Source organism: Octopus sinensis, linkage group LG3 (genome assembly GCF_006345805.1).
Source record: "Octopus sinensis linkage group LG3, ASM634580v1, whole genome shotgun sequence".
NCBI classification, from domain to species: Eukaryota; Metazoa; Mollusca; class Cephalopoda; order Octopoda; family Octopodidae; genus Octopus; species Octopus sinensis.
This window is the reverse complement of record NC_042999.1, coordinates 74,797,412-74,821,570: the sequence shown is the minus strand read 5'-3', so window position 1 is coordinate 74,821,570 and position 24,159 is coordinate 74,797,412. Positions and strand designations below refer to the sequence as shown.

At 33.5% G+C, this 24,159-nt stretch overlaps 1 protein-coding gene across 1 annotated transcript in view; it reads left to right on the top strand.

Annotated features, from left to right (window-relative positions):
* Positions 1-24,159, top strand: part of LOC115209054 (MAM and LDL-receptor class A domain-containing protein 2-like) — a 217,824-nt gene that overhangs the window by 45,697 nt on the left and 147,968 nt on the right. The window contains exons 11-12 of the mRNA XM_029777126.2: positions 4,069-4,170; positions 19,660-20,007. Coding sequence (XP_029632986.1) covers positions 4,069-4,170; positions 19,660-20,007 — 450 coding nt within the window. The remainder of the gene's footprint in view (positions 1-4,068; positions 4,171-19,659; positions 20,008-24,159) is intronic.

Sequence of the window (24,159 nt, the reverse complement as noted above, 5' to 3'; positions counted from 1 at the left end):
GATAAACTTAGGATGTTTTAAATTGATTTTTTCCCTCAACTTAGAAAAAAATCTCAGCACATCTCATAACTTTTATTCCTTCAGCAAAAGCAGAATCTCACTTTACAAACCAAATTTGGTATAAATGTTTATATCTTCAACATGAAAGTCTTAGAAATTTAATATTCTCAAAGTATCTTAAAGAGCCTAAAGTTTTTCCTAATTCAGCTAGAATCATTTATTTTCACTTAACAGTATGGATGTAGTATCTTCAAAATACTACTCTCTTCCCTGGAGTATTATACTCATTCATTGATTACTTTATTAGTCCACATACAGACACTGGTCAACCTTCTGTATTCAGTTACACAGTGATAGCAAAATAGTTGAAAATATTGAAAACCTGCAGATGAAGAGACTCAACCAATTTGTGTTCAGCTCAAATCCTCCTGTATGTGATTTAGGTTTCATCAGACTGTCTCACTCAAAATATACATGTAATGGAAATTTTTAAGTGGGGCCCTTAATAATCCAATGGATTGTGGGATTCCCAGCTACCTGGCTTTCAATGTAACTAGCTATGGTGAATTAAATATCCAGGATAACATCATAAATTGCAAGTTTTAACCATGTAAACTGTAGAAACAAAACATTCCCCTGTTTTCTTCCTTAAGTAGGCATGGTACCTAAATTGGGGCAGTCATGAAAGTTGCTAAGACTATATTCTTCTTCCTAACAAAGATATCAGGGTCAGAAAAAGGAAACAGCAACAATCAAAATTGAAATAGACTGGGATCCCAACAGAAAAGTTATTTGTACTCTAGCTACCCTTTTTTGTAGAACAATATACTCTTTTTAAGGTAAAAAGGATATTGTCAATTAATTTTAATCTAGGATATTACCAGTACTTATTTCTTGATCGTTGAAGGATAAATAGCTAATCCTACCATAAAGAATTTGAACTCAGTACCATAGATTGGATTGGATGTGTTACTCTGAATTGTTTGTTTACCTACCTCATCCAACACATCTCTCTCTCCTTTTCTACTGTATCAACTACCGCTCAGGTTCCAGAATTAATACTTTGACTGAGCTATCTTCACTAGAGCACAAACCTTTGAGAATTTTCTCCTTGCCTGCATTATTCTGCAAGCTTTGACTTGGAGACGCTCAAGCTCAATGAATGTTAAGAATTTAATCCTACTTACCTGAGAAGGACTACAAATATTATGGCCACATCCTTCTATGTGTTGGTCTACCCACCAACACATATGTATGCATACTAGACACCAGAAAACAGCTTGCCTCTGCAATCTGTGTAGCTTTTACTTAATTTTATTAACTGATATTCAAATTTTTATTAATTGACATTCAAAATTTAAATTTCAGTATGTTAAACATAAAAAAATGACTTACCTTTTATTACCATTTTTTTAATCGAAATCAAATTCGATGACTGGTATCCGTGCTAGAGTACTATACGAGCGTGATCGTTACCAGAGCAACAAACTGGCCTCCGTGCCAATGGCATGTAAAAAGCACCATTCGAGCGTGATCGTTACCTACGTCGCCTTACTGGCACTTGTGCCGGTGGCATGTGAAAAAACATTAAAATGAGGTCATTGCCAGTGCCGCTGGACTGGCTCCTGTGCAGTTGGCACATAAAAAGCACTATTTGAGCATAGCCGCGGCCAGTACCACCTCACTGGCCCTCGTGCCAGTGACATGTAAAAGCACCACTACACTCTCGGAGTGGTTGGCATTAAGAAGGGCACCCAGCCGTAGAAACTCTGCAAAATTGGATTGGAGTCTGGTGAGCCATCTGGTGAGCCAGACCTCAGTCAAATTGTCCAACCCATGCTAGCATGGAAAGCGGACGTTAAACGATGATGATGATGATGATGACAGAGACATTATAAAATTGAATTGGAAGTATAAAGAGAACCACTCCTTTTCTCTTTTCACAACCTCTATCTATAAAGCTGAAATGCGAAAAGTTTGTCTGGTTTTGCGATTGGAACGGGTTAAATGGGGTCGGGTTGGCTCCAAAATTTACAGGAACATGTAAAAAGTGGCGAGGAAGAGAGTGGACTTGGTTAGAAATCCCTATCTCAAAAGTTGTGGTTACTAGGGCAAGAAAACCCACACTTTGACAAGTGTTTTTCGTTTCTCCCTTTCGTATAATACCCTTTCTTCCTCAATCTCTCTTTCCTCCCTTCCCTACACTGTCTCTCTATAACGACGTTTGACAGCGTCCACTCTCTTTCCCTCTCCACTTTCGCCGGCTCTGTCACTCTTTCTCGCAACGCCTCTCTCTCTCTTTCTCTCTCTCTCTCTCTACGTCTGTCTGCATTCATAGAGAGAAAGCGTTAACAGTCGCAAAAGTTTTAATATTTCCGCTACATGTCTTTTACAACGGTGAATTATTATCGCGCACCACCACCACACAATCATGAGAACAAATATTATGAATCATATATTTATTGGCTTAATTTATATGTGTGTGGGTGTGTGTGTGCATATCTATATATAAATATGTATATATAATGTATATATATACAAAGTGTATATAACTGTATTTACATATATATAATTTGTATACATTTGTATATATATATATAATGCGTACACACACATACGCACAAATATATATATATATATATGTGTGTGTGTGTGTGTGTGTGTGTGTGTGCATTATGTGGTTAGATTGAGCTAAAATATGCACACTTATGTCAAAAGTGATTGCGAGTTTGAATGGCAACTATTTTTTTCCTCAAAGGAAAGGCGTGACCTCTAGGACAAAATTCCTCATCTTTTAAAATGTGGTCCGAGTAGACCCGAATGAAATCGGGTTATATTAACCAAGCAAGTAAAACAATGAAAAACTATGCCATTTTAATCCCAAGCAAGGCCGGGTATCTCTGTAAGTTTACTACATATTTGAGAAAAGGGCGGACGTTGTCTCACAAGCAGTTATACAGGCAAAAGTGTTAGTAAATATGGTCGAATTGAGCTGAAAATGCCAGCTTTGAGTTTGCTCAATTGAAAGGTGTGGCCTCTAGGAAAAAATTCTTCATCTTTTAAAATGTGGCCCGCGTAGACCCGAATGAAATCGGGTTATAATACCGAAACAAATAAAACAATGATAAACTATTTTAATCCCGAGCAAGACCGGGTTTCTCTGCTATCTATATATATAAATAAGGCTTTGGGTCAAAACTGTGTGCACATTTTGCTACGTCAGATGTTGGAGGCCTGACCAGTGGTCGAATCGAGCTGAAAATTGACACAGGCATAGAAGGTGTGATGAGGCAGAGAGTTGAGTAGGTTATAACTCGCCATCTGGAAAGATGCAGTTGCTATAGTGAGAAGAGTGATTTTTTATCGATTCAAGGGGACTCTAAGCCCCGCCAGATTGGCGCGATTGGCATCTAATATCTAATCTATAAAATGAAGAAGGCAAACGTTGATACAAATTGGACTTTTATGTAAAAAGGGGTCTAAATGCGGCTGGAAGGGGATTAAAATTTACAGGAGGGGGTAACTTGTGGTGAGAAATTGATTGGGAGACGTTTTGGGGCGCTACAGTGGATGCTTTGGTGTGAAAACTGGGATTTTATTGATTTGGGGGAACACTTGGGGTCCAGATCGGACACCTTTTGCCCGATTTCAATCAACTTTTCAACATGGTAAAGTGGAAGCGGATTTGTAATTTAAACGCGGAAATCTAATTTTTTTATAAATGGGAGAGAGATAGATAGAGAAAAATAAATATTAAGAGAAAGCGAGGGAGAGTCTGAGAGAAAGGAAGAGTAAGAGAGTGGGAAAGTGAGAAAGGAGAGAGAAACAAAGAGGGAGAATGTGGCGATAAGAAACAGAAAGGAAGCAACAGAAAGTAACAACCACACACTCAACCGCGCGTAGAGTGGGTCAACTTAATCTAGTATATTATATATTTTGTTTTAAATATTTCAGTACTAGCAAAAGAAACTTTCATAGAAATTTATGTTTTGAAATCCCCAAAATTCGGTTCTTCAAATTATGGTGCATTAACTTTCACTTATGTGTAATTTTTCTATATTGTTGCAGGTCCCTTTGATTGCGACTTTCAAAATGGAATCTGCAAATATAGCATTGCCTCTTATTACGGTTTTGGATGGTATATTCGGCATGACTATTCATACGAAAGTAGTAAGTTTTGTTTTTATCTTTATCCTCCAAACTATGTTTATATGTGAATGAAACCATAAATACAATATATATATACATATATGTATATATGTATGTATGTATGTATGTATGTATGTATGTATGTATGTATGTATGTATGTATGTATATATGTATATATATGTATATATGTATATGTATATAAGTATATATGGCTATGTATATATGTATATATATATGTATATATATTTATATGTATATGTGTATATATATGTATGTATATATATATATATTTGTATATATATATATATATATATATATATATATATATATGTATGTATATATGTTCGCCAGAGGCCGTTTGGTAAACGGGCTTTTACAGACTGCTTTTCGATGTCCCCATTGGCGGCGTCATACGTTTCTTACATATAAATGATACCTAAGACAATTAACACCTTGATATCCTAATAAAAGAAAAATTTTGAAAAAATTTTTTGGAAAAATAATCTCTGAATAAATTTTGCAAGCGGAAATTACTCCCCTTGGGCGATTGGTCGGTTTTTAGAAGCAAGGGCAGGAATTATACCCCCCTGATTTTTGCCGAGGTTAATTTAGACAAGAAGGCCACTGACGGACACACGAACACAGAATTATTTCAGCCGCCTGACCGGCTTCTTTCAGTAGTGCTCACAATCTCGCGCCCCTCGCCACCATACGGCCACGCATACATAGGCTAGCATACACACACAGGCATGTAGGTAGGTAGTTTCTCGCACCTAAATAAGACACCCTGAATTCTTAAAATATTCAGAGCATCAACTTTGGTTACACAGAATATCTTCACACCCCTTGTTTTCATTATTTCCTCACCTACCAGATTTGACCGCGGCCTGACCTTGATTTATTCCAACGGACTTTTTTGTCGGCCTCTACCAACGTACATTGAGAAACAGTTTAACCCACTTCATGGGCTCCTAGGGAGCGTTCTTGTTCGAGTTGCTTGCTGCGCTTTTGTTTTGTTTGGACATCGTAATTCCTGGATTTTCCTGAAGAGAAAGATGCAATATGGTATCCTTATTCAATCAGAATTTGGAAATTTGTGGCCTTTGAAACATGTGTAGAATGTAATAAAAGGAATTCTGTAGAATCTTCGTTCAGCTCCATTTCTTCCATTCACTAATTATATTAAACTTCAATTATCCGCGCCAACGCACGGTTGCAACACCCTATGGTCATAACTCCAACCGTGTTTTTTCTGCTGTGATTTTTGCTACCCAGGTATCGGTTAAACTTTTGAATAATCCGTAACAAGATAATTCATCTTTCCATTTCAACAAACATATATATTTGTTTGTTTTTGTTTTTGTTTTTTCCAGTTTCAGCTCTTGAGCTGTGGCCATGCTGGGGCACCGCCATTGTGGTGAAAGAGTACAGCAGGGATCACCACCCCCTGCCGGAGCCTCGTAGAGCTTTTAGGTGTTTTCGCTCAATAAACACACACAACGCCCAGTCTGAGAATCGAAACCGCGATCCTGCGACCGCGAGTCCGCTGCCCTAACCACTAGGCCATTGCGCCTCTACTATATATATATATATATATATATATATATATATATATATATATATATATATATATGTATGTATATATGTATATATATATGTATGTATATATGTATGTATACATGTCTATATATATATGTATATATATATATATATATATATATATGTATATATTATATATATATATATGAAAATATATATGTATATATATAGATAAGAAAGTTGGTTTGTGAAAGCACGTGGGTGAATATATAAAAAATAGTAAAGAGTGAAAAAACGACAGAAGGCTTAAATGTTAAAAAATATATATATTTGCGTCAATATGTCTGAAGAATATTAGAAAATTTTTTAAACAATTTTTTTTTTTTTCCTTTATAATGACATAATTTTTAAAGAAAGACCGGTTTCGCATTTAGCTTTTCAAATTTCTTGTGACGTTATGTTTATGTTTAATAGAGTTATCCTTGTGTTTAAGCTCCGGAGAGTTCTAAACAAGGGAAGGTAGTGGGTGATTTCTTCCGGTGTAAGGGAGATAATCGCTTAAAAATTTTTTTCGTTTCTCTTAATGTGAATTTCTCTGTACCATACACCAAATCATTAAAAGCTACAAACAGCCTAAATCACTTAAAAAGATTCTCACAAAGGCAAAATTGTCTTCTGAAATTAGGGATGCAAAAGTAAAAAAATGTGGTAGATCGAACTGTGCAACATGTCCTAACCTGCTAGAAGGATCAGAATTCCTCTTTAAAGAGGGACAGAAATTCAAGATCAAATCTAACTTTACTTGTGCCTCTGAAAACATAATTTATGTCATAAAATGCTCGGGCTGCCACCAAGACTACGTGGGTTCCACGGGACTATCACTCAGACGTAGATGCACACTGCATCGACAACAGATTGCATTCCCAGAATATAGAATGATACCTTTTAGTGAGCACATTGAGAAATGCGCAAAGCAACTACTACCACAATTTTTAATCTTTCCATTTTACCAATGTGCTTTCGGATCATCAACACAAATTAGACTAAACAAGGAAACATTCTTCATTGAAAAGTACAAGCCCAGACTCAACCATCCGAACATACTGGTACAGAGAAATTCACATTAAGGGAAAGGAAAAAAATTTTTAAGCGATTATCTCCCTTACACCGGAAGAAATCATCCACTACCTTCCCTTGTTTAGAACTCTCCGGAGCCTAAACACAAGGATAACTCTATTAAACATAAACATAACGTCACAAGAAATTTGAAAAGCTAAATGCGAAACCGGTCTTTCTTTAAAAATTATGTCATTATAAAGGAAAAAAAAAAAAAAAAAATTTGTTTAAAAAATTTTCTAATATTCTTCAGACATATTGACGCAAATATATATATTTTTTAACATTTAAGCCTTCTGTCGTTTTTTCACTCTTTACTATTTTTTATGTATATATATATATATACATTCAAAATGTGACCGCGTGTGTACCGTTAGCGATTTTTTTCTCCGTCTTCCCTTCTCTGGATCTTTCCTTTTCCTATGTTTCTGACGAAGAGCTCCGCTCGAAACGTTAAACCCTCCGTCTTCCCTTCCTTCCTGAGCGTCCAATAATACTATATTTGTTCCACGTCCTCGCGTTGTTGTGTTTTCTCTTTGTGTTTTCATGTTTGGATTAACTTTATATGCATATATATATATATAGATAGATATATATATATATGTATATATGTATATATATATATATATATATATATATATATATATATATATATATATATGTACAAATAAGAAAATGGAGGAACAGATTCATTTCGATCATCGACTTACAAATATTACCAATTCATATTATTTATTAACTACATAAATAGGAAGATCCAAATCCAACAAAACAAAACAATTTACATCAATATGTAAGATAATAATACCATAAGAATAATACACATAAAATTGATCCTACAGCTGTTTCAGCCTCTATATAAAGGTATCTCATTCTGCCTATATTAGTCAGATGTATTGAGGTAATATGCAATTAAAAATGAGTTACTTATATATATGTATATATGTATATATATATATATATATATATATACATATATATACATATATATATATATATATATATATATATATATATATATATATATATATATATATATATGTATGTATGTATGTATGTATGTATAACAATAATAGTATGAGGAAATATTATTCCAAAATTACAGGGAAAAATTCAATTTCGAAATATAAAATTAAATTTCACAAAATATCATATATATATATGTAAATTAGAAAAAAAACACCTTTTATCAATTCAATAATGAAAAATTAAATTATACCATTTAGAAAAATTACATATTATAGAAAGATTAAATATAAGATAAAGCATATAACGATAATTAAGTAATGTGTAAAATGATAAATAAAACGTATAAATTTGGTAGAATAACGACACGTGTTCCGTGGCTATATTTAAGAAATGATAATAGTAAAAATAATAGTAGTAGTAGTAGTAAAATCACTTCAATATAAATATAGCCACTCTTCAGGTTAAAGGTAACAACAATAATAGAATAATTAATTACATAAATTAATAAATATACATAAATAATCTTGTAAAATACGAAATATCTTGAATATATTCTTGTTTAAAAGATAAGATACAATTAATTAAAATATTTAAAACAAATATATATATAAGATACAAAATATGCATTAAGTGAAAACTAAATACTATAATTTAAACGATATACATTAAATTAAATTATTTATTTATTTATTCATTTAATAGACATCTAAATAAAGTTTTATACTCATTAAGTAATTTATATTAAAAACCTTAATATTAAGTAATATACATAATGTTAGTACAAGCTATAAATATTGGAATTAAAAATAGGAAATGGTTAAAATATATACACACCTATTAGATAAACTAACTATATTATTAATATATATGTGATATCTATAGATTTAATATTTTACTCAATAATATATTTAACCAAAATATCAATTAATATAAAACTAATATACTTAAATGTAATACTACGTAACAAATATACCACCTAATTATTAAATAATGTATTGTCTTACAAAACTAATTCTCAAATTAAATTATATGTAATACGTTAAATCACATTTTAAAAATAATAATAAAGCATAGTAAATAAATAGATATACATATCACAACTAGTAATTATCATGAAATTATATATAAAATTAATATTTTAACAACAATAATGATAACAATACTACTACTACTACTACTACTACTACTAATAATAATAATAATAATAATAATAATAATAATAATAATAATAATAATAATAACAATCAAACTTAATACAATTCAAAAGTTAAATAATATTGTTAAATAAAAACGTTACTTAGCTTGTCGATGAAAATAATATAACTGAATTTTAAACGTAAAAATGTAGGTCTTAGCGTTTATAAGAAATTAAACTCGTGAAGACGTTGTGTAAACAAATACAATAAAATTATCAATGAAAATGATGAAAACTATTTATTAATGAAAAAGACGAAAAATATTTAAGCTTCATGAATTAAAGAAAAATAAGAAAAATAGAATAACAAATGACATTTAACTATAAAGACATTTTACTATAAATGACAGTTTACTATAAATTAAGTTCCAAATAATTATTACGTAAAATATACATATAATATTAAATTAATTTATATTACTATAATTAATAGGTCTTAATAAATTATATATAATCATTTATGTATTAAGAAATATCTAAGTTTAAAATTGTTCAAATATATTAATATAACATATAATAATATAGTAAATTCTACTCTAATACTATTAAATTATATCTACAAGAAATAAATATCATAAAAAGAAATAAGGTTTTATGCATACTGAAAAATAAGTTAAACATATTATATAGGTAAATAAATTTATGCTAGCATTTAATTTAAATGACTATTTACTATAAATTTAAAGTCTAAATAAGTAAGTAAAATATATATAAATCCTTAAATCCTTAAAAATGTTTTAGCCCGAAGGCCGCGGCCATGCTGGGGCACCACCGCTGAATGAGCTACACTAGTTTGTGAATCCACCTCTGATACGTGGCACTTGATCAACAAGGGAGTTCGATGCTGCTGCCCGCATATATATAAAATATATATTTTATATTTAAATTTATTTATATTACTATAATTAACATATCTTAATAAATTTATATAATCATTTATTTATTAGCTAAACCTATTATATAGGTAATTTAATTTATGTTTACATTTAGTTTTACGTTCCTCCAATGAGTTTACCAACACATAATTGTTATTAAATAATATTTCTTTGAATTAGTTATTATCCAGTGAATAATAATTACTCCCTGTACAATATGACTTAGCCCTACAAATAATCTCCCAAGTTAATTTATATCTAATAGATCTAGATTTATGGTCCCAAAAATATTTTTACTGAGACCTGTTGAATTTCTTAGATTTTTATTCCTAAAAGATTACATATATTGAGATACTCTTGATTTAAATTTATTCGAAGTGTACTCTATATAAATAGTGCTTAAATTATGATAATTAAAATTCTTATCAACTATAAAGTTACCATACACTTATAGAGTACATTATCTAAATTACAATTATTATTAAAATTACATGTAGTCTTATCCCTACATGTACAATGAATTAAATCTTGGTCTTTATTATTATTATTGGAATCGATATTTTATCTATCTTTATAGAATTTATTTAATTTAAATGTATTAAATGAAGAAATAATGTTACCAACATTATTAGCAGATGAATACCCAACTCCAAAATTATTATTAGAATAAGTGTTATAATATTTGTTATTATCTCTAATGAATATTTCAATTATATTTTAAATTTCTTTAATAAGATTTGTTTTAACCTGAGCCGCCCCAAAAGGAACGATTAACCATATTTTATTTTTATCTTTTATATTATTATTATTATTATTATTATTATTAATATTATTATTATTATTATTATTATTATTATTATTAATATTATTATTATTATTATTATTATTATTATTATTATTATTATTATTATTATTATATTTTTTGTAATATTATTAAATTTATCATCTTCATTAAATTTTATCGTATTTTTATTTTTATTTTTATTTCTATTTCTATTTTTATACCAATATTAAATGTATGATTTACATTATCAAAATACCTATTATTATTAAGATGATAGATACCTAAATAAGATTTATCATAATTCAGATATCCTGCCTCATGCAGGGCTTTATTATAATAAGGTGCATGTTTATTAAAAATCTCTAAATCATATATATATATGCATACATATATATATAAATATATATATATATATATATATATATATATATATATGCATACATATATATATATATATATATATATATATATATATATATATATATATATATATATATATATATATATATATATATGCATACATATATATATATATGTATGTATGTATGTATGTATGTATATGTATATGTATATATACATCATGTATCATATACTTTCAGTATGTGGGGACTACTGCTAATTGAGACATACTTATTCGTTTCTTTCTCCATTTTTTCCACTTCATGTATTCTTTACATAGAAGAGCATAGGCTCAAAACATAGAAGACTTCTAATTCTCCCTGAGTATAAACCTAATATACCCTTTGTTTTAACCTCATCTTCATGTCTTCATGTACCACACACATACACACACACACACACACTCACACACACTTACACACACTAACTCAGGTATATTGCCACTCCCTAAACTTTATTATTCTGTTTGACATCAAAATCTTTTTGTATGCTGGTCATATTTACTAGTGTGCAAGAAAGAAGACTGTAAGACCACTGGTTTGGTCGTGTGATGCGTATAGATATGGACAGTTGCATAAAGAAGTGCCAATCATTTAAAGTGGATGAAACTTGTGGAAGAGGGAGGCTCAGGAAGACATAGGATGAAGAACTGAAGGTCATTCTCTGTGCCTTATGAAGGAGATGACAAAGGACTGAAATATCTGGCACTTTGCTTTACTCAAGAAAACCCATCCACCACAGCAGAACTGACGTCAATGATAATGATGAATGGGAAAGAGTTTTCACTATGAGAACCCAACAGAGGGACCAGCTATCCTAGCTGACAGCAGTATGATAGGTAATTAAGGATATGAAGACAGAGAAATTCTCTGGTCCATTAGGAGTTACTACTAAGATGCTTAAAATATCTAGTAGAGTATGATATGGTCTAGTCACTTGTTATTCGGGAGGATGTCATCCACAATTACTGGTATAGCAGTATGATAGTCAGCTGCTCTCAAGGGTAAGGGAGATAGATACCTCAAAAGTAATTATAGAGACATCAAATTGCTGGATCTGGTGATGAAACTCATGGAGAGAGTTATAGCTTAATTAATTAGGAACAGAATTAGACTAGATGAAATGTAGTTCGGTTTTGTTCCAAGGAGAAGCACTACTGATGCTATTTTCATAGTCAGGTAACTATATACAAGAGAAGTATTTAGCTAAGAATAAACTGTTGTACTTGGCATTTGTTGACCTAGAGAAAGCCTTCAACAGAGTACCTCACTCATTGATATGGTGGTCTCTAAGGAATCTAGGGATAGATGAATGCCTTGTAAAAGTGATACAGGCTATGTACAGGAGTGCTGTTAGCTATGTAAGTATTAGCCTTGAATACAGTGAAGAATTTAGTGTATAGGCAGGTGTTCCCCAAGCTCAGTTCTCAATGCCCCCACTTCATTCATCATTATCCTCCAGGCCATAACAGAGGAATTCAAGTCTGATTTCCCATGAGATGCTGATGATTTTGCTTTCATCGCAGATTCTGTAACAGAACTAGAAAAGGAATTCCAGGAACTGAAGGGTCTTAAAGTTGACTTAGCAAAGACCATGGTTTTAGTGAGCAAAAATGTAGACAGAACCCTACCCACTTCAGATGAATGACTCTGCTACATATATAAGATGTAGGCAGGAATTCCATTCAATGAACCAAGTGCAGGCTATGGACACACAAGAATTGCAGTGGAATCACTGGAGGGTTAATGGAGAAAATAGTTTTTTTTTGTGTGAAAGATGTACAGAAGGTTGTAGATAATTTCTGTTCTCTAGGTGAACTAATTAGCAGGGGAAGAGGATGTTCCAAAAGTATAACTGTTAGAATGAAAATAGAATGGAGAAAATTCAAAGAGCTTTTACCTCTGTTGGTAACCAAAGATCTCTCTCTCTCTCGTTCTCTCTCTCTCTCTGAATGTAAGATTGTATGATGCTTGTGTACAAACAGTAATGCTGCATGGTAGTGAGATGTGGGCCTTACATGCAGAGAACACATGAAGACGTCAGAGTAATGGAACCAGTATGTTCTATTGGCCACATCGCTGTACAAGTAAAACTGGGAGTTAGTGCATTGGTCCATTAGGAGTTTCTACTGAAATGCTTAAAATATCTAGTAGAGTATGATATGGTCCAGTCACTCGTTATGCAGGAAGATGAATTAGATGTAGTATGCAAGAGAGAAACTGCACTGATTTGATCATGTGATGCATGTAGACAAGGACAGCTGCATAAAGAAATGCCAATCACTTGAAGTGAATGGAGCTTTTGGAAGAGGTAGACCTAGGAAGACATGGGATGAAGTATTGGAGGCCCATCTCAAAATGCTGAGTCTTATGGAGATGACAAGTGACTGGTGCCTTGCTGTGCTGGGAAAGATCCATCCACAATAACAGAACTAATATCCTAAAACCACCTTGGTTAATGCTTGTATATGCAGGAATTCAGCCCCACTTCCATTCTCACTACCCCATCAAGATTTTCCCCTACATCTCAATCCCTAACACTCATCACTTCTTTATCTCTGGTATTGACTTCTATAATCACCTGAGAGCAGAATAGGGACATACTACACCCCTTCCCATTCATTACCTTCCTATTTTCTCCCCTATCCCAGAGCCACTTCCATTCCTTATTATCCTCCCCTGCCAAGCCTTCTCTCATCTGTTATACTCCATCTTTAACTCTTATTTCACTCTCTCTCACTCCCAATGTCCTCACATATCTAACATAACCAACTCAAAGCCACTCCTGTCTCTTTCACCATCAATTATTACAGTCACTCCTATCCTGACTAAACCATCTCTCCTCACATTCTTATGAAACTTTCCCCTTCTGCTCACTGTCCACTCTATTTTTTTTATTATTATTATTCTATTTACACACGTCTGATTAGACTGCTGAAATAAATTCTCAATATCAGGCTACAACAAGTAACTTTAGATGCCTTAGAACCTTCCTAAGTTTCCTAGCTGTCCCTAATAATAGTGCTTTCTGGAGCTGCACAAAACTAGGTTTTATGCTTATTTCCTCTAGCCATTTGTTCTAATCTTTAGGAATAGTTCCTAATACACTAATAATTACAAGAATACATTTTACACACACATTTTTCATAGCCCCCAAAACTCAATGGCTAGTACCTGGTATGTTGTTATTTTCTTTATATCTTTCAAATTGACTTTCTCACTATTCAGAATTGTAAAGTCAAATATCTGACACTTTCTATTCTCTTTGTCTACAAAATCAGGCCTTCTAGCTTTTATTGCTCTGTCAATCTGAATGTTAAAATCCTACATCTTATATTTTTTACTTTCTAGTAAGGTTCATGTGCATATCACTTCTCAGTATGGTCAAATCATAGCTTTCTACATAACTTCTAGTGGATTAATCTCCTTAGGTTATCATAGCTTTTCTTGCATTCTTTCTGTGCCAGCATACAGCATTCACTATCTAAGGAACACTCTCTTCCTTTGATTTACATAACCTACATTGGGAGTCTACTTGATTTTTGTCTGTCTTGGCTCTTATCTACTTAGTACTCAATGCTTGATCTTGTGCTGCTACTAACAAACATCTTGCCTCTTTTTCTGCCTTCCTTTCTACCACCATAACCTTGTCTCACTATTACTATTTCCTGCAACTATATTTGGGAATCTACCATGCAAAGTATTCTCTTGTCAGTCAGATAATCTTTCTTCTTTTCCTTGTTTTTAACTTCATTTAGCTTTTTGGTTTCCCTATCTCCTACTGTTTCTCTAGCATTTCTTAATAAACTTTCTTCACTGTTACCTACATAGGAGGCTATATCTACTCTAATTAATTCCACACAGTCTTCTATTAATATTAAATGTTTACCACCTTCCATTTCTAGGTAAATATAATCTTGCTATTCCTGCATTTAGATGAAGTCCTCTGTTCATAAAGAATTTCTTTTACAAATTCAGATTTTGTATAATCTACAAAAGGTGCGGAATTTCTCAATAGTGATGCTTCCCAAGTATTTACAGTCTTTACTAGATTTGAACCATTTAGATCTGACTTCATTAGCTTTCTCACCTTTCCTATGTATTCCTTCTCAATTTTCTCTTTCATTTCTGTAGTTTGTAATCTGTCAGATTCTTGTGCATTTAATTACTTATAACTCTTTCCTTCTGTCAGTGATTTTAAGGTCTGGTCATCTGGTGTTAAGGATACCTTCACTGCTCACTACTTGTCCCTTTTTCATGACTAATATTGTACACTTATCTATGCCAGATCCCATACTTATATTTTTGCTGAGGTATCTTACTGCTTGTATTATGGAACCTATCTCTCTTTTATTCTTACTAAAATATTTCAGATCACCCATGTAAAGCAAGTGGTTAATTTTACCTTTACTATTTCTGAACTGACACCCTGCCTTTGCCTCCCTTAATAATAAACTGAAGGGGAATAAACATACGATAAATATTAAATAGGATAACAAATCTCCTTGGAAAATCCCAAGTCTCCTTGGAAATTTACTCTCTTTTCCTAATGCTGTATCATCTTAGTAGAGTACTACTTTCCATTTCTTCATGCTAAATCTAATTAGTTCTCATATGTTGTCTGCAGTACTGCATATTATCAAACATTTACTTATCCATGAATGTAGAATGTTGTATAAGTTTTCTTATAGTCTATCCTTGCTATTGTTAAATTTTTCTTCCTAGATTTTACTGCATTTAGAACTGCTTTGTCTATGTATAATAGATCATGCATACATCTAACCATTTCCTCCTCCATTAAGGCAATCATGAAGTTTTTCCCTCAGTCTCCCATATAAGCTACTAAGTTTCTTTAATTAGTACCCTTAAATTAGTCCTGGGCCCTTCCAATTGGGCATTTTTCCTAACACTTTCTTCATTAATACACTAATCTTAGATGTAGCTGCTTCTCACTGATTACTTTTTGCCTTACCTTCTTTAACCATGCTACATCTACATCATTATTGACTGGAATAGCCAAGATATTGCTCCAGAACTTTCTAGCTTCTCTACATTAGGTTTCTCATCTTTAGTACTTTCTTCTCCAAAATTTACTTGGCTATAAAATCCTCTCTAGTCTGTCTCAAATAATCTATTCTGTTGATACTAATCTATTCTTTTCTGATATATGGAAAGTGTACCTGTTACTGTTATGATATGCTATTTCAACTCATCCATGACTATCCTAGATATTTTCTCTTTAACTAAATATCTTTTCACAAGAGAAGATTTAAATTTTGTGTTTCCTAACTTTTTCAGTTTCCAGGCTTCTATTCTTCTCAATCTTCACTTTATTTTGTAATCTCCTTTTCAACATTAGATCTTTTCTAATCTTTCCTTGATGAATACCTAATCTTCTGGTGACTACTACTCCTCTTGTATATATCTTACTAATAATAGAATTTACTTTCTTAGTCATATCTAGCAGCTTCCTTCTGTTGGTGCTTTTTAATGCTGGTAATCTTTTTCTTCTTTACTCATTGCTTCCTGCAACTCATTTAACATTTCTTTGGTAAATCCATGAACTGTCTGTAGTAGTGTTTCCAGCTGTTTGTCATTTGTAGCATATAGTTTTATGTCATCCATATATAAAAGGTGGCTGATCGTTTTGCTGTAACATTTGTATCTGCATCCAGTTCTATTTAGCATATCAGATAGAGGTGTCAGTGCCAAGCAGAAAAGGAGTGGAAAGAGCATGTCTCCCTGGAATATTCCTCTACTAATGGGGATGGCTTTGGTTTCCATGAGTCCCTCTTTTGTTTGGAGCTGTAGCACTGTCTGCCATTTATTCATAGAGTGTCTTATGCATTTTATAATTTTTGGTGCTACCTTGTTAATGGCTAGTGTTTCGGGGATCCATGTGTGGGGAATGCTATCTAACACCTTTCGGTAGTCAATTGAGGCCATACTGAGGCCTTTCTTCTTTCTACGGCTGTCTTCAGTTATGGCTTTATTGATCATTAGTTAATCTTTACACCCATATGAGCCCTTGCAGCATCCTTTCTGCTCTTCTGGAAACAGGTTGTTTTCGTCCAGGTGCTCGTTCAATCTTTGCAATATTACTGCAGTAAAGGCTTTTACATTGTAGGGAGACAGGTTATAGGTCTGTAGTCTTTTGGTTTTGCCGTTTCATTTGATTTGGAAATTAGGATGGTTTTCCCTTTTGTGAGCCATTCAGGCATTGTCTCTGGCTCTGCCAGTATGTTGTTAAAGTTTTCAGCCAGCTTTTTGTGCATTCCTGTCAGATATTTCAACCAGAAGTTGAGGATCTTGTTGTGCCCAGGTGCCTTCCAGTTGCTTAGTCTTTGCAGTGCCTGGGTGACCTCTTCAGTTGTTATGGGGGTCCAGAGTTGCTCAGGTGCTAAGTTTGTTGTTTTAATAGTCCTTTTCTGTGGTTGTTCATTGGCCGACCATATTTCTTTCCAGAATTCTTCCACTTCTTCTGCCGTTGGTGCTGCAGTGATGTCTATTTTATTTTTGCTAAGTTCTTGGAAGAACTTTTGGGGGTTGGAGTTGAACTGTTTGTTTTGTTCAAAGAAACGTTGGCATTTCTCATATCGGCGGATCGTTTGTGCTTTGGCAAGGATATCTTGCTTCAGCTTTTCTTTTATCTCAGGTAAATCTTTTTCTGTGATGTCGTATTTGCACAGTATTTTTGTTTTCTTTCTGTTGCTTAGTAGTGTTGATTGTCTACTAATTTCGTTAAGAATCGACAGATCTTTTCTTATTATTTGTATTTTTTTTTTGGATGTTATTTATCCACAGGGTTTGTTTGGGTGGTGGTACTCCTGTTTGGATGGGTTTGAGGGAGTATCTAGCTTCTTTTGTGGCTGCAGTGGCTGCTGCATATATTATGTCAATTAGCTCAGTGATATTGCTATTTGTTTCAGTGGCTATTAGTTCTGTGATGGCCAGGTTTATGCTATTTATTATTGATGTTGTTTTTTTGTCTATTTTGATTTTTGGGTGGTATGGTCGGTGATCCATTGAGATCTGTGGTTTTCAATTCTTTGATTATTCTAGTTTTTATAGTATCATAATCATTAGGTTCCCCTTCGTTGTTTCCAGGTTTTAGATTTGGTTCACTTTCTTTCTCATACGTGTGTTTTGGTTTGATGCTTTTTGTACATTATTATACATCCCTACGGTCTGGGTTTGTTGTTTTTTGTTTACTTCGTTTTTGTTGGAAATGTTACGTTTGTCTTCGTGTTTTACTATTTCAGTGTTTATATCATTTGGTATTGTTGTGTGGCTTCTAATTACATTTTCCTGATGTATTATTATTATCATTATTATTATTATTATTATTATTATTATTATTATTATTATTATTATTATTGAACAAATTGCTTTGACATTTTCTCTATCTTTAGATTCTGAGTTCCATTTCAGCCAAGGTTGCGTTTCCCTTTCACCCTTTTCAGGTCCATAAAATGAGTACCATTTAAATACTGGGATGGATGTAATCAACTGGCCTATCCTCCTAAATTTCAGGCCTTGTCGCCTTATTATCATTATCTATACTGGCATTTGTTTCTCTACTGAAATATGTATGTGAATGCCAAGCATTGCCAAACATTTAGTCTATCATTTTTGTATGGGTTTTCTCTTTTTCAGCTATCTTCCTACTTCTCCATTTTCTTTCTCTTTCTTTTTTTTTATTTAAAAAAAAATTTCTTTATATATATATATATAGTGGTTAGAGCGTCGAGCTTACGATCGTGAGGTTGTGAGCTCGAATCCCGGACTGGGCTGCGTGTTGTGTTCTCGAGCAAGGCACTTTATTTCACGTTGCTCCAGTTCACTCAGCTGTAGAAATGAGTTGCGACGTCACTGGTGCCAAGCTGTATCGACCTTTGTCTTTCCCTTGGATAACACTGGTGGCATGGAGAGGGGAGGCTGGTATGCATGGGCGACTGCTGGCCTTCCATAAACAACCTTGCCCGGACTTGTATCTAGGAAGGTAACTTTCTAGGTGCAATCCCATGGTCATTCATGACCGAAGGGGGTCTTTACCCTTTATATATATATATATATATATATATATTTGTTTTTGTTTTTTTTGCATAATAATTTTTCCATGCTTTACAAGACAGGTTAGTTTATTTGTTGAATCAGTTGAATATACTAATCAATGCATCTCTTGTTGCAACCAATCCATTGTGAAATGTTTTTTGTTTAGTCATTCATATTGAAGTAAATGGTTATAGACAAACTGGAACTAATGATTTTGCTGAGATCAACAGTGCAGCTTTTTCTTTCATTTTATATGTATAAGACTGCAATCAAATATTTTACTATCTTATTTCAAGAAACATGTTTTCTACCTTCATAAAATCTACTTTGCACTGGATGCTTTTATAGTCAGTGGAAAGGTAAAATGGTAGAGTGCCAGGTCAAGTGACTTAGTTTCATCCTTTCACAATCAGTAACTGAAAATGAACAATGGATCCACAAGTTCCTCGTTAGAAAATTACTAACTTATTGTTACTATGTATTTTGGATTTATTATTAGATTAGTCACTATTTTGACAACTTTATTTTAAACCACATACCAATGTTAATGTATTTTGCTTATTTTCCTTATTTTACAGATACAAACAATTACTTATACATTTATTCAAGAACAGATACTGAAAATTCAGAAGTTTACATACGGTCACCTCAAGCAGATGTGAAGGAAAATTCTAGTGTCACCTTCAAATACTTAATGAGAGGACCTATGAAAGAATTTGCACTCTTTACTTATGACTCTTATTCATCGAAGGAATTGTTGTGGTCTTCAAATTTCAATGATATTCCTGAATTCATTACTGCTTGTGTGGATTTTCCAAATTCAACAACATTCGGGCTGAATTTTCAGGGTACAGTAAATGCTAATTCATATTGGGACGGATATATATACTTGGATGAAATTGAAGTCCATAATGAAACATGTAAATGTAAGATTCAAAGTATTTTCATTTTAAATTCAATTTTTTCTTGATTTAATTCAAATTATGAGGTGGTATCAAAAAGTTCCTAGATTAGTTCTGTAGTGTACCAACAGATGGCAGCATACAGTTGCATGCACAGTGAGAGCTAGCACTGACCTTCATGATGCAGTGTGTTGCGTGACATTGCTGTGGTTACATTGCAAGTTGTGAAATTTTTGTTTTTGTGATCATGTCTATGGTTGGAGTCTGCAATTTTTATCATGGACAGAAAGTTAGAACAAAGAGCCAGGGCAAAAGTTTGCATTAAACTTGGGAAGTCTGCTACAGAGACATTGAGCATGCTTTGGCAAGCTTGCAGTGAATAGGCTGTGGGTTGTACACAAATGTTTTGAGTGGTTCAGGCACACAACAGACTCACAGCTCATTGAAGAGCATGCGCCTCACTTTTTTTGTCATCTGTAGCATTGTGCATCAAGAATTCAGCCCCCAGAGCCAGACTACCAATCAAGAGTTCTGCTGTGAGGTTTTGAAGTGTTTGAAGGAGGACATTCAGCAAAAGCAACTGGATCTGTAGAACATGAAGAATTGTATTCTTCATGACAACAATGCATCCTATCACTTAGCTCTCCACATTCGTGAGTTTCTTGCCCCAAACAACATAGTGTCACTTCTGCACCTACCCTAGTCATCAGATTTAGCACCTGTGGATTTCCATATCTTTCCCATGATGAAAGTGCAGTTCAAAAGATTCCATTTCAACACCATTGTCAAGGTCTTTGACTCACTTGCTGAAAACTGCTTCCAGGCTGGATTCCAAAAGTGACAGGAATGCTGGGATTGGTGTATTGGTGCACAAGGTGACTATTTCAAAGTAGATGATGTTAAAACTTAAATAAATATGTTATTTAAACATAACTAGTCCAAGAACTTTTTGATATCATCTTGTACTTTTTCTGATATTTTTGAATCCATTTTCCCATGCTTGCATTGTTAGAATTGTTTCTGTTGCAGTAATAATTTTTACAGTTTTGGATTCCCACCTTAGTTTGAAAACAGAGTGGCACCTGTAGACAGGCAACTGAGACAATTAGGGGCACAACACAATGGCTGAAGTGAAGTTTCAATATGTAACCATACAATCAGTCATCTAATAATTTAACATGATAATTATTGTCACTTGTAAATCATCCTATATGTATTAAACAATACTGATCTATATAGATTTACAATATGATCTTTGAGCTTTGTATTATCCATAACTTGGCAGAAAGTAAATTGATTCAATATTGCAATCACATTACAAATTCATAAATTAAAAGAATATATTTTCAGCATTTGACCTGTTTTGCAGTAGACAATTGAAATATAATTTCATACATAAAAATCTATTTAATGTCTTCCGAAATTATTCTCACAAAATCTTTCACTTGGCATATAAAGATATTTAAATTGACACTTATTTTGTCACCTAACTGTTGTCAGATGATCAAATAATTTACTTGACTTTTCTCAGATCAGAAATTTCTCAAATGTATAAAATTGTAAAATATGCTACTTATACATATTGTGATCAAATAGGTTTCATAAAGGTTCTGGATATTTTCACCTTAATTTTGAGATGCCATTTCTCTTCAAAAACACAAATCTTTTCCTTCATACTAGAAATTCTAACACTAAAATATCTATCTCCGTATTGGTCAATGTCTGTTTTTTTTCATTAGCTAAATCTAAAGAAAGAAGCTGTACCCATGGCCTTCATATGCCTTTCAAGACCATTAAGAATTATACCATTGATGTTCCATACAAGCAGGTCAACACTGTAAAAATATCTGTGGAAGGAGGGAATTCTAAGGCCAACTTTCTGGAGAAGTAGGCTTGTGTGCAGTGGTTAGTAGAGTTTGGGTAGAGTTGGAGTCAACATGAGTGGTGAGGAGAGATGAGAAAGTTGAAAGTGTTAAAGTGGAAATGACATAAGACATGCTTACTGTGAGGTGCAGAGGTAGTTGAAGTAACACTAGAAGAGACAGAGATCTTATCTATGTGTGACTATGAAAATCAATTAAGCAGACTTCTGTCACGTGGTTGCTTAGTCATCGTTGTTATGGTGGTTTCTTGAAAACCATCATCTTGAGGTCTAACTAGCTGTGTGTGCAAAGAAATGGAGCAACTCACAAACTTTTAACTTTTAACATATTTATTGCTGGACATAATTTATTGCTTTGGCTGATTACAAAAGAAAGATGCTTATAATATAACCGCCAACTTGGAAGAGAGTAGCATACTGTGTCTGTAAAAGGCTAGCTGTGGTACATCGGATATAAGTGTTCAAAATCGTTTCTTGCTTGAGGTGGTATGCCTTCTGTGAGTACCAAAGGTGTTCTGGATAAATGCCCATGGCTGTTTGGCCAAGTTGGCTGCCAAACAGTTCTTTACAGGGTGAAAAAGGGACAGATTTTATATCATCTGAAGAACTTTATCACACCACAGCTTCATGATGACTGGTCAATTTATTGACTAATTGAGTGACATTGTGGTGGCTTACTCATGATCCCTAACTGAATATGTTACAGCTGGGGTTCAAATCCCTATGCTTTCTTAGGATGCAGTCATTACTGTTCTGTGAATGGACTTGGTTAATTGAAAGTTAAGTGCTTTGGCTATGAATAACTGACAACATATGGCCACTAATTCTTGAACTTTATGACTGTTTTTCAGCACTCTGCTTTCTGTTCACTAATATAACATGCAAATTTGGCATAAACAAATTGCAGCTTGCATAAACAACCAAGAAGCAGAATATTAAATAACAATACAATTCCATGTTAAGTAATTTCATAATAATTATTTTACATCCCTTACTCAGAAAAATTAATTATTGAACCTAGTATGATTTTTTGACAAATGAGAATTCCATTTGTCTGATTAATAAAGCTTCCTCCTCATTGTCTTTTAGAGTAAATTGTTGGACATTCCTTAAACTCTCATACCTTTAGCACAGTCCTCCAACAAACTCTGTATAACATTATCTTATAAGACTGCATCCTAGGATTAGTACAGGGATCCATTAGAAAGCCTTCCACATGTGCTTGAATGGAGACATATTGATGTATGCTGCATGCAAGAGGTAAGGTGAAGAGGGGCTTCAGCCAGAGTCCTCACAAGCAAAGCAGATAGATATAAACTCTTCTGGGAAGGTAATAGTAATGGAATAGGGGTGTGGGCATACTTCTTGCAGAGAAATGGGTAGATAAGGTCATAGAGGTAGTGAGGGTGTGCGATAGAGTACTTAAACCCAGGCTAGTTTTGCAGAATGGTATATCTACAATTATCTCTGCCTATGCCCTATAATCGGGCCTACCAAATGAACAGAAAGATCACTTTTATGATATTTTTCTGCAGGCTACCTCAAAGACAAGTGACAATGATCTCATCTTTGTGGCTGGAGATTTTAATGGGCATGTCAGACAGCAAACTGTTATCTTCCATGGTGTACATGGGGCCACGGAGTTAGTACCAGAAATGAAGAGGGAACTAGACTCCTAGAGTTCTGTGATGCAAATAACCTATTGATCTGCAACACCAACTTCAGGAAGCCAGCTAGCCACCTGATAATCTTTCAATCAGGTGACTCTGCTAGCCAGATTGATTTAATTCTTACCAGAGAGTGGGATGCATAGTTGCTCTTAAATACAAAGACCCTCCCTGGTGAAGAATGTGCCCCCCAGCATAGACCAGTTATTAGTGACTTTAGACTTGGGGCCTGAAGGATGCCAAAAAGCAGATCAATCTGGAAAAGAAGGATTGCAAGCTTAAGAACCCTTCATGTGGTCAGAGATTTAGGGATATCCTTATTGAGAAATTTAATGATAAGGAGGAGGAGCTACAGTCCTGACATAGAAGGCAGCTGGGAATTCCTGCGAGACAGCTTGCTGAGTGCTACAGACCAAATCTGTGGTTGGTGCAAAGTCCCTTCCAGGCAGAGGGTAACATGGTGGTAGAGCAATACTGTAGACAGGGCCTATACTGTAAAGAAACAGGCTTGGAAAGCCTGGAAGAGTTGGGGTAGCAGGAGAATGTATCAGATAGGCAAAAGAGAAGCTAGAAGACAGGTATATATAGCCAAGGGAGTAGCAGAAAAGAAGAAGTTTGCCAATGTTC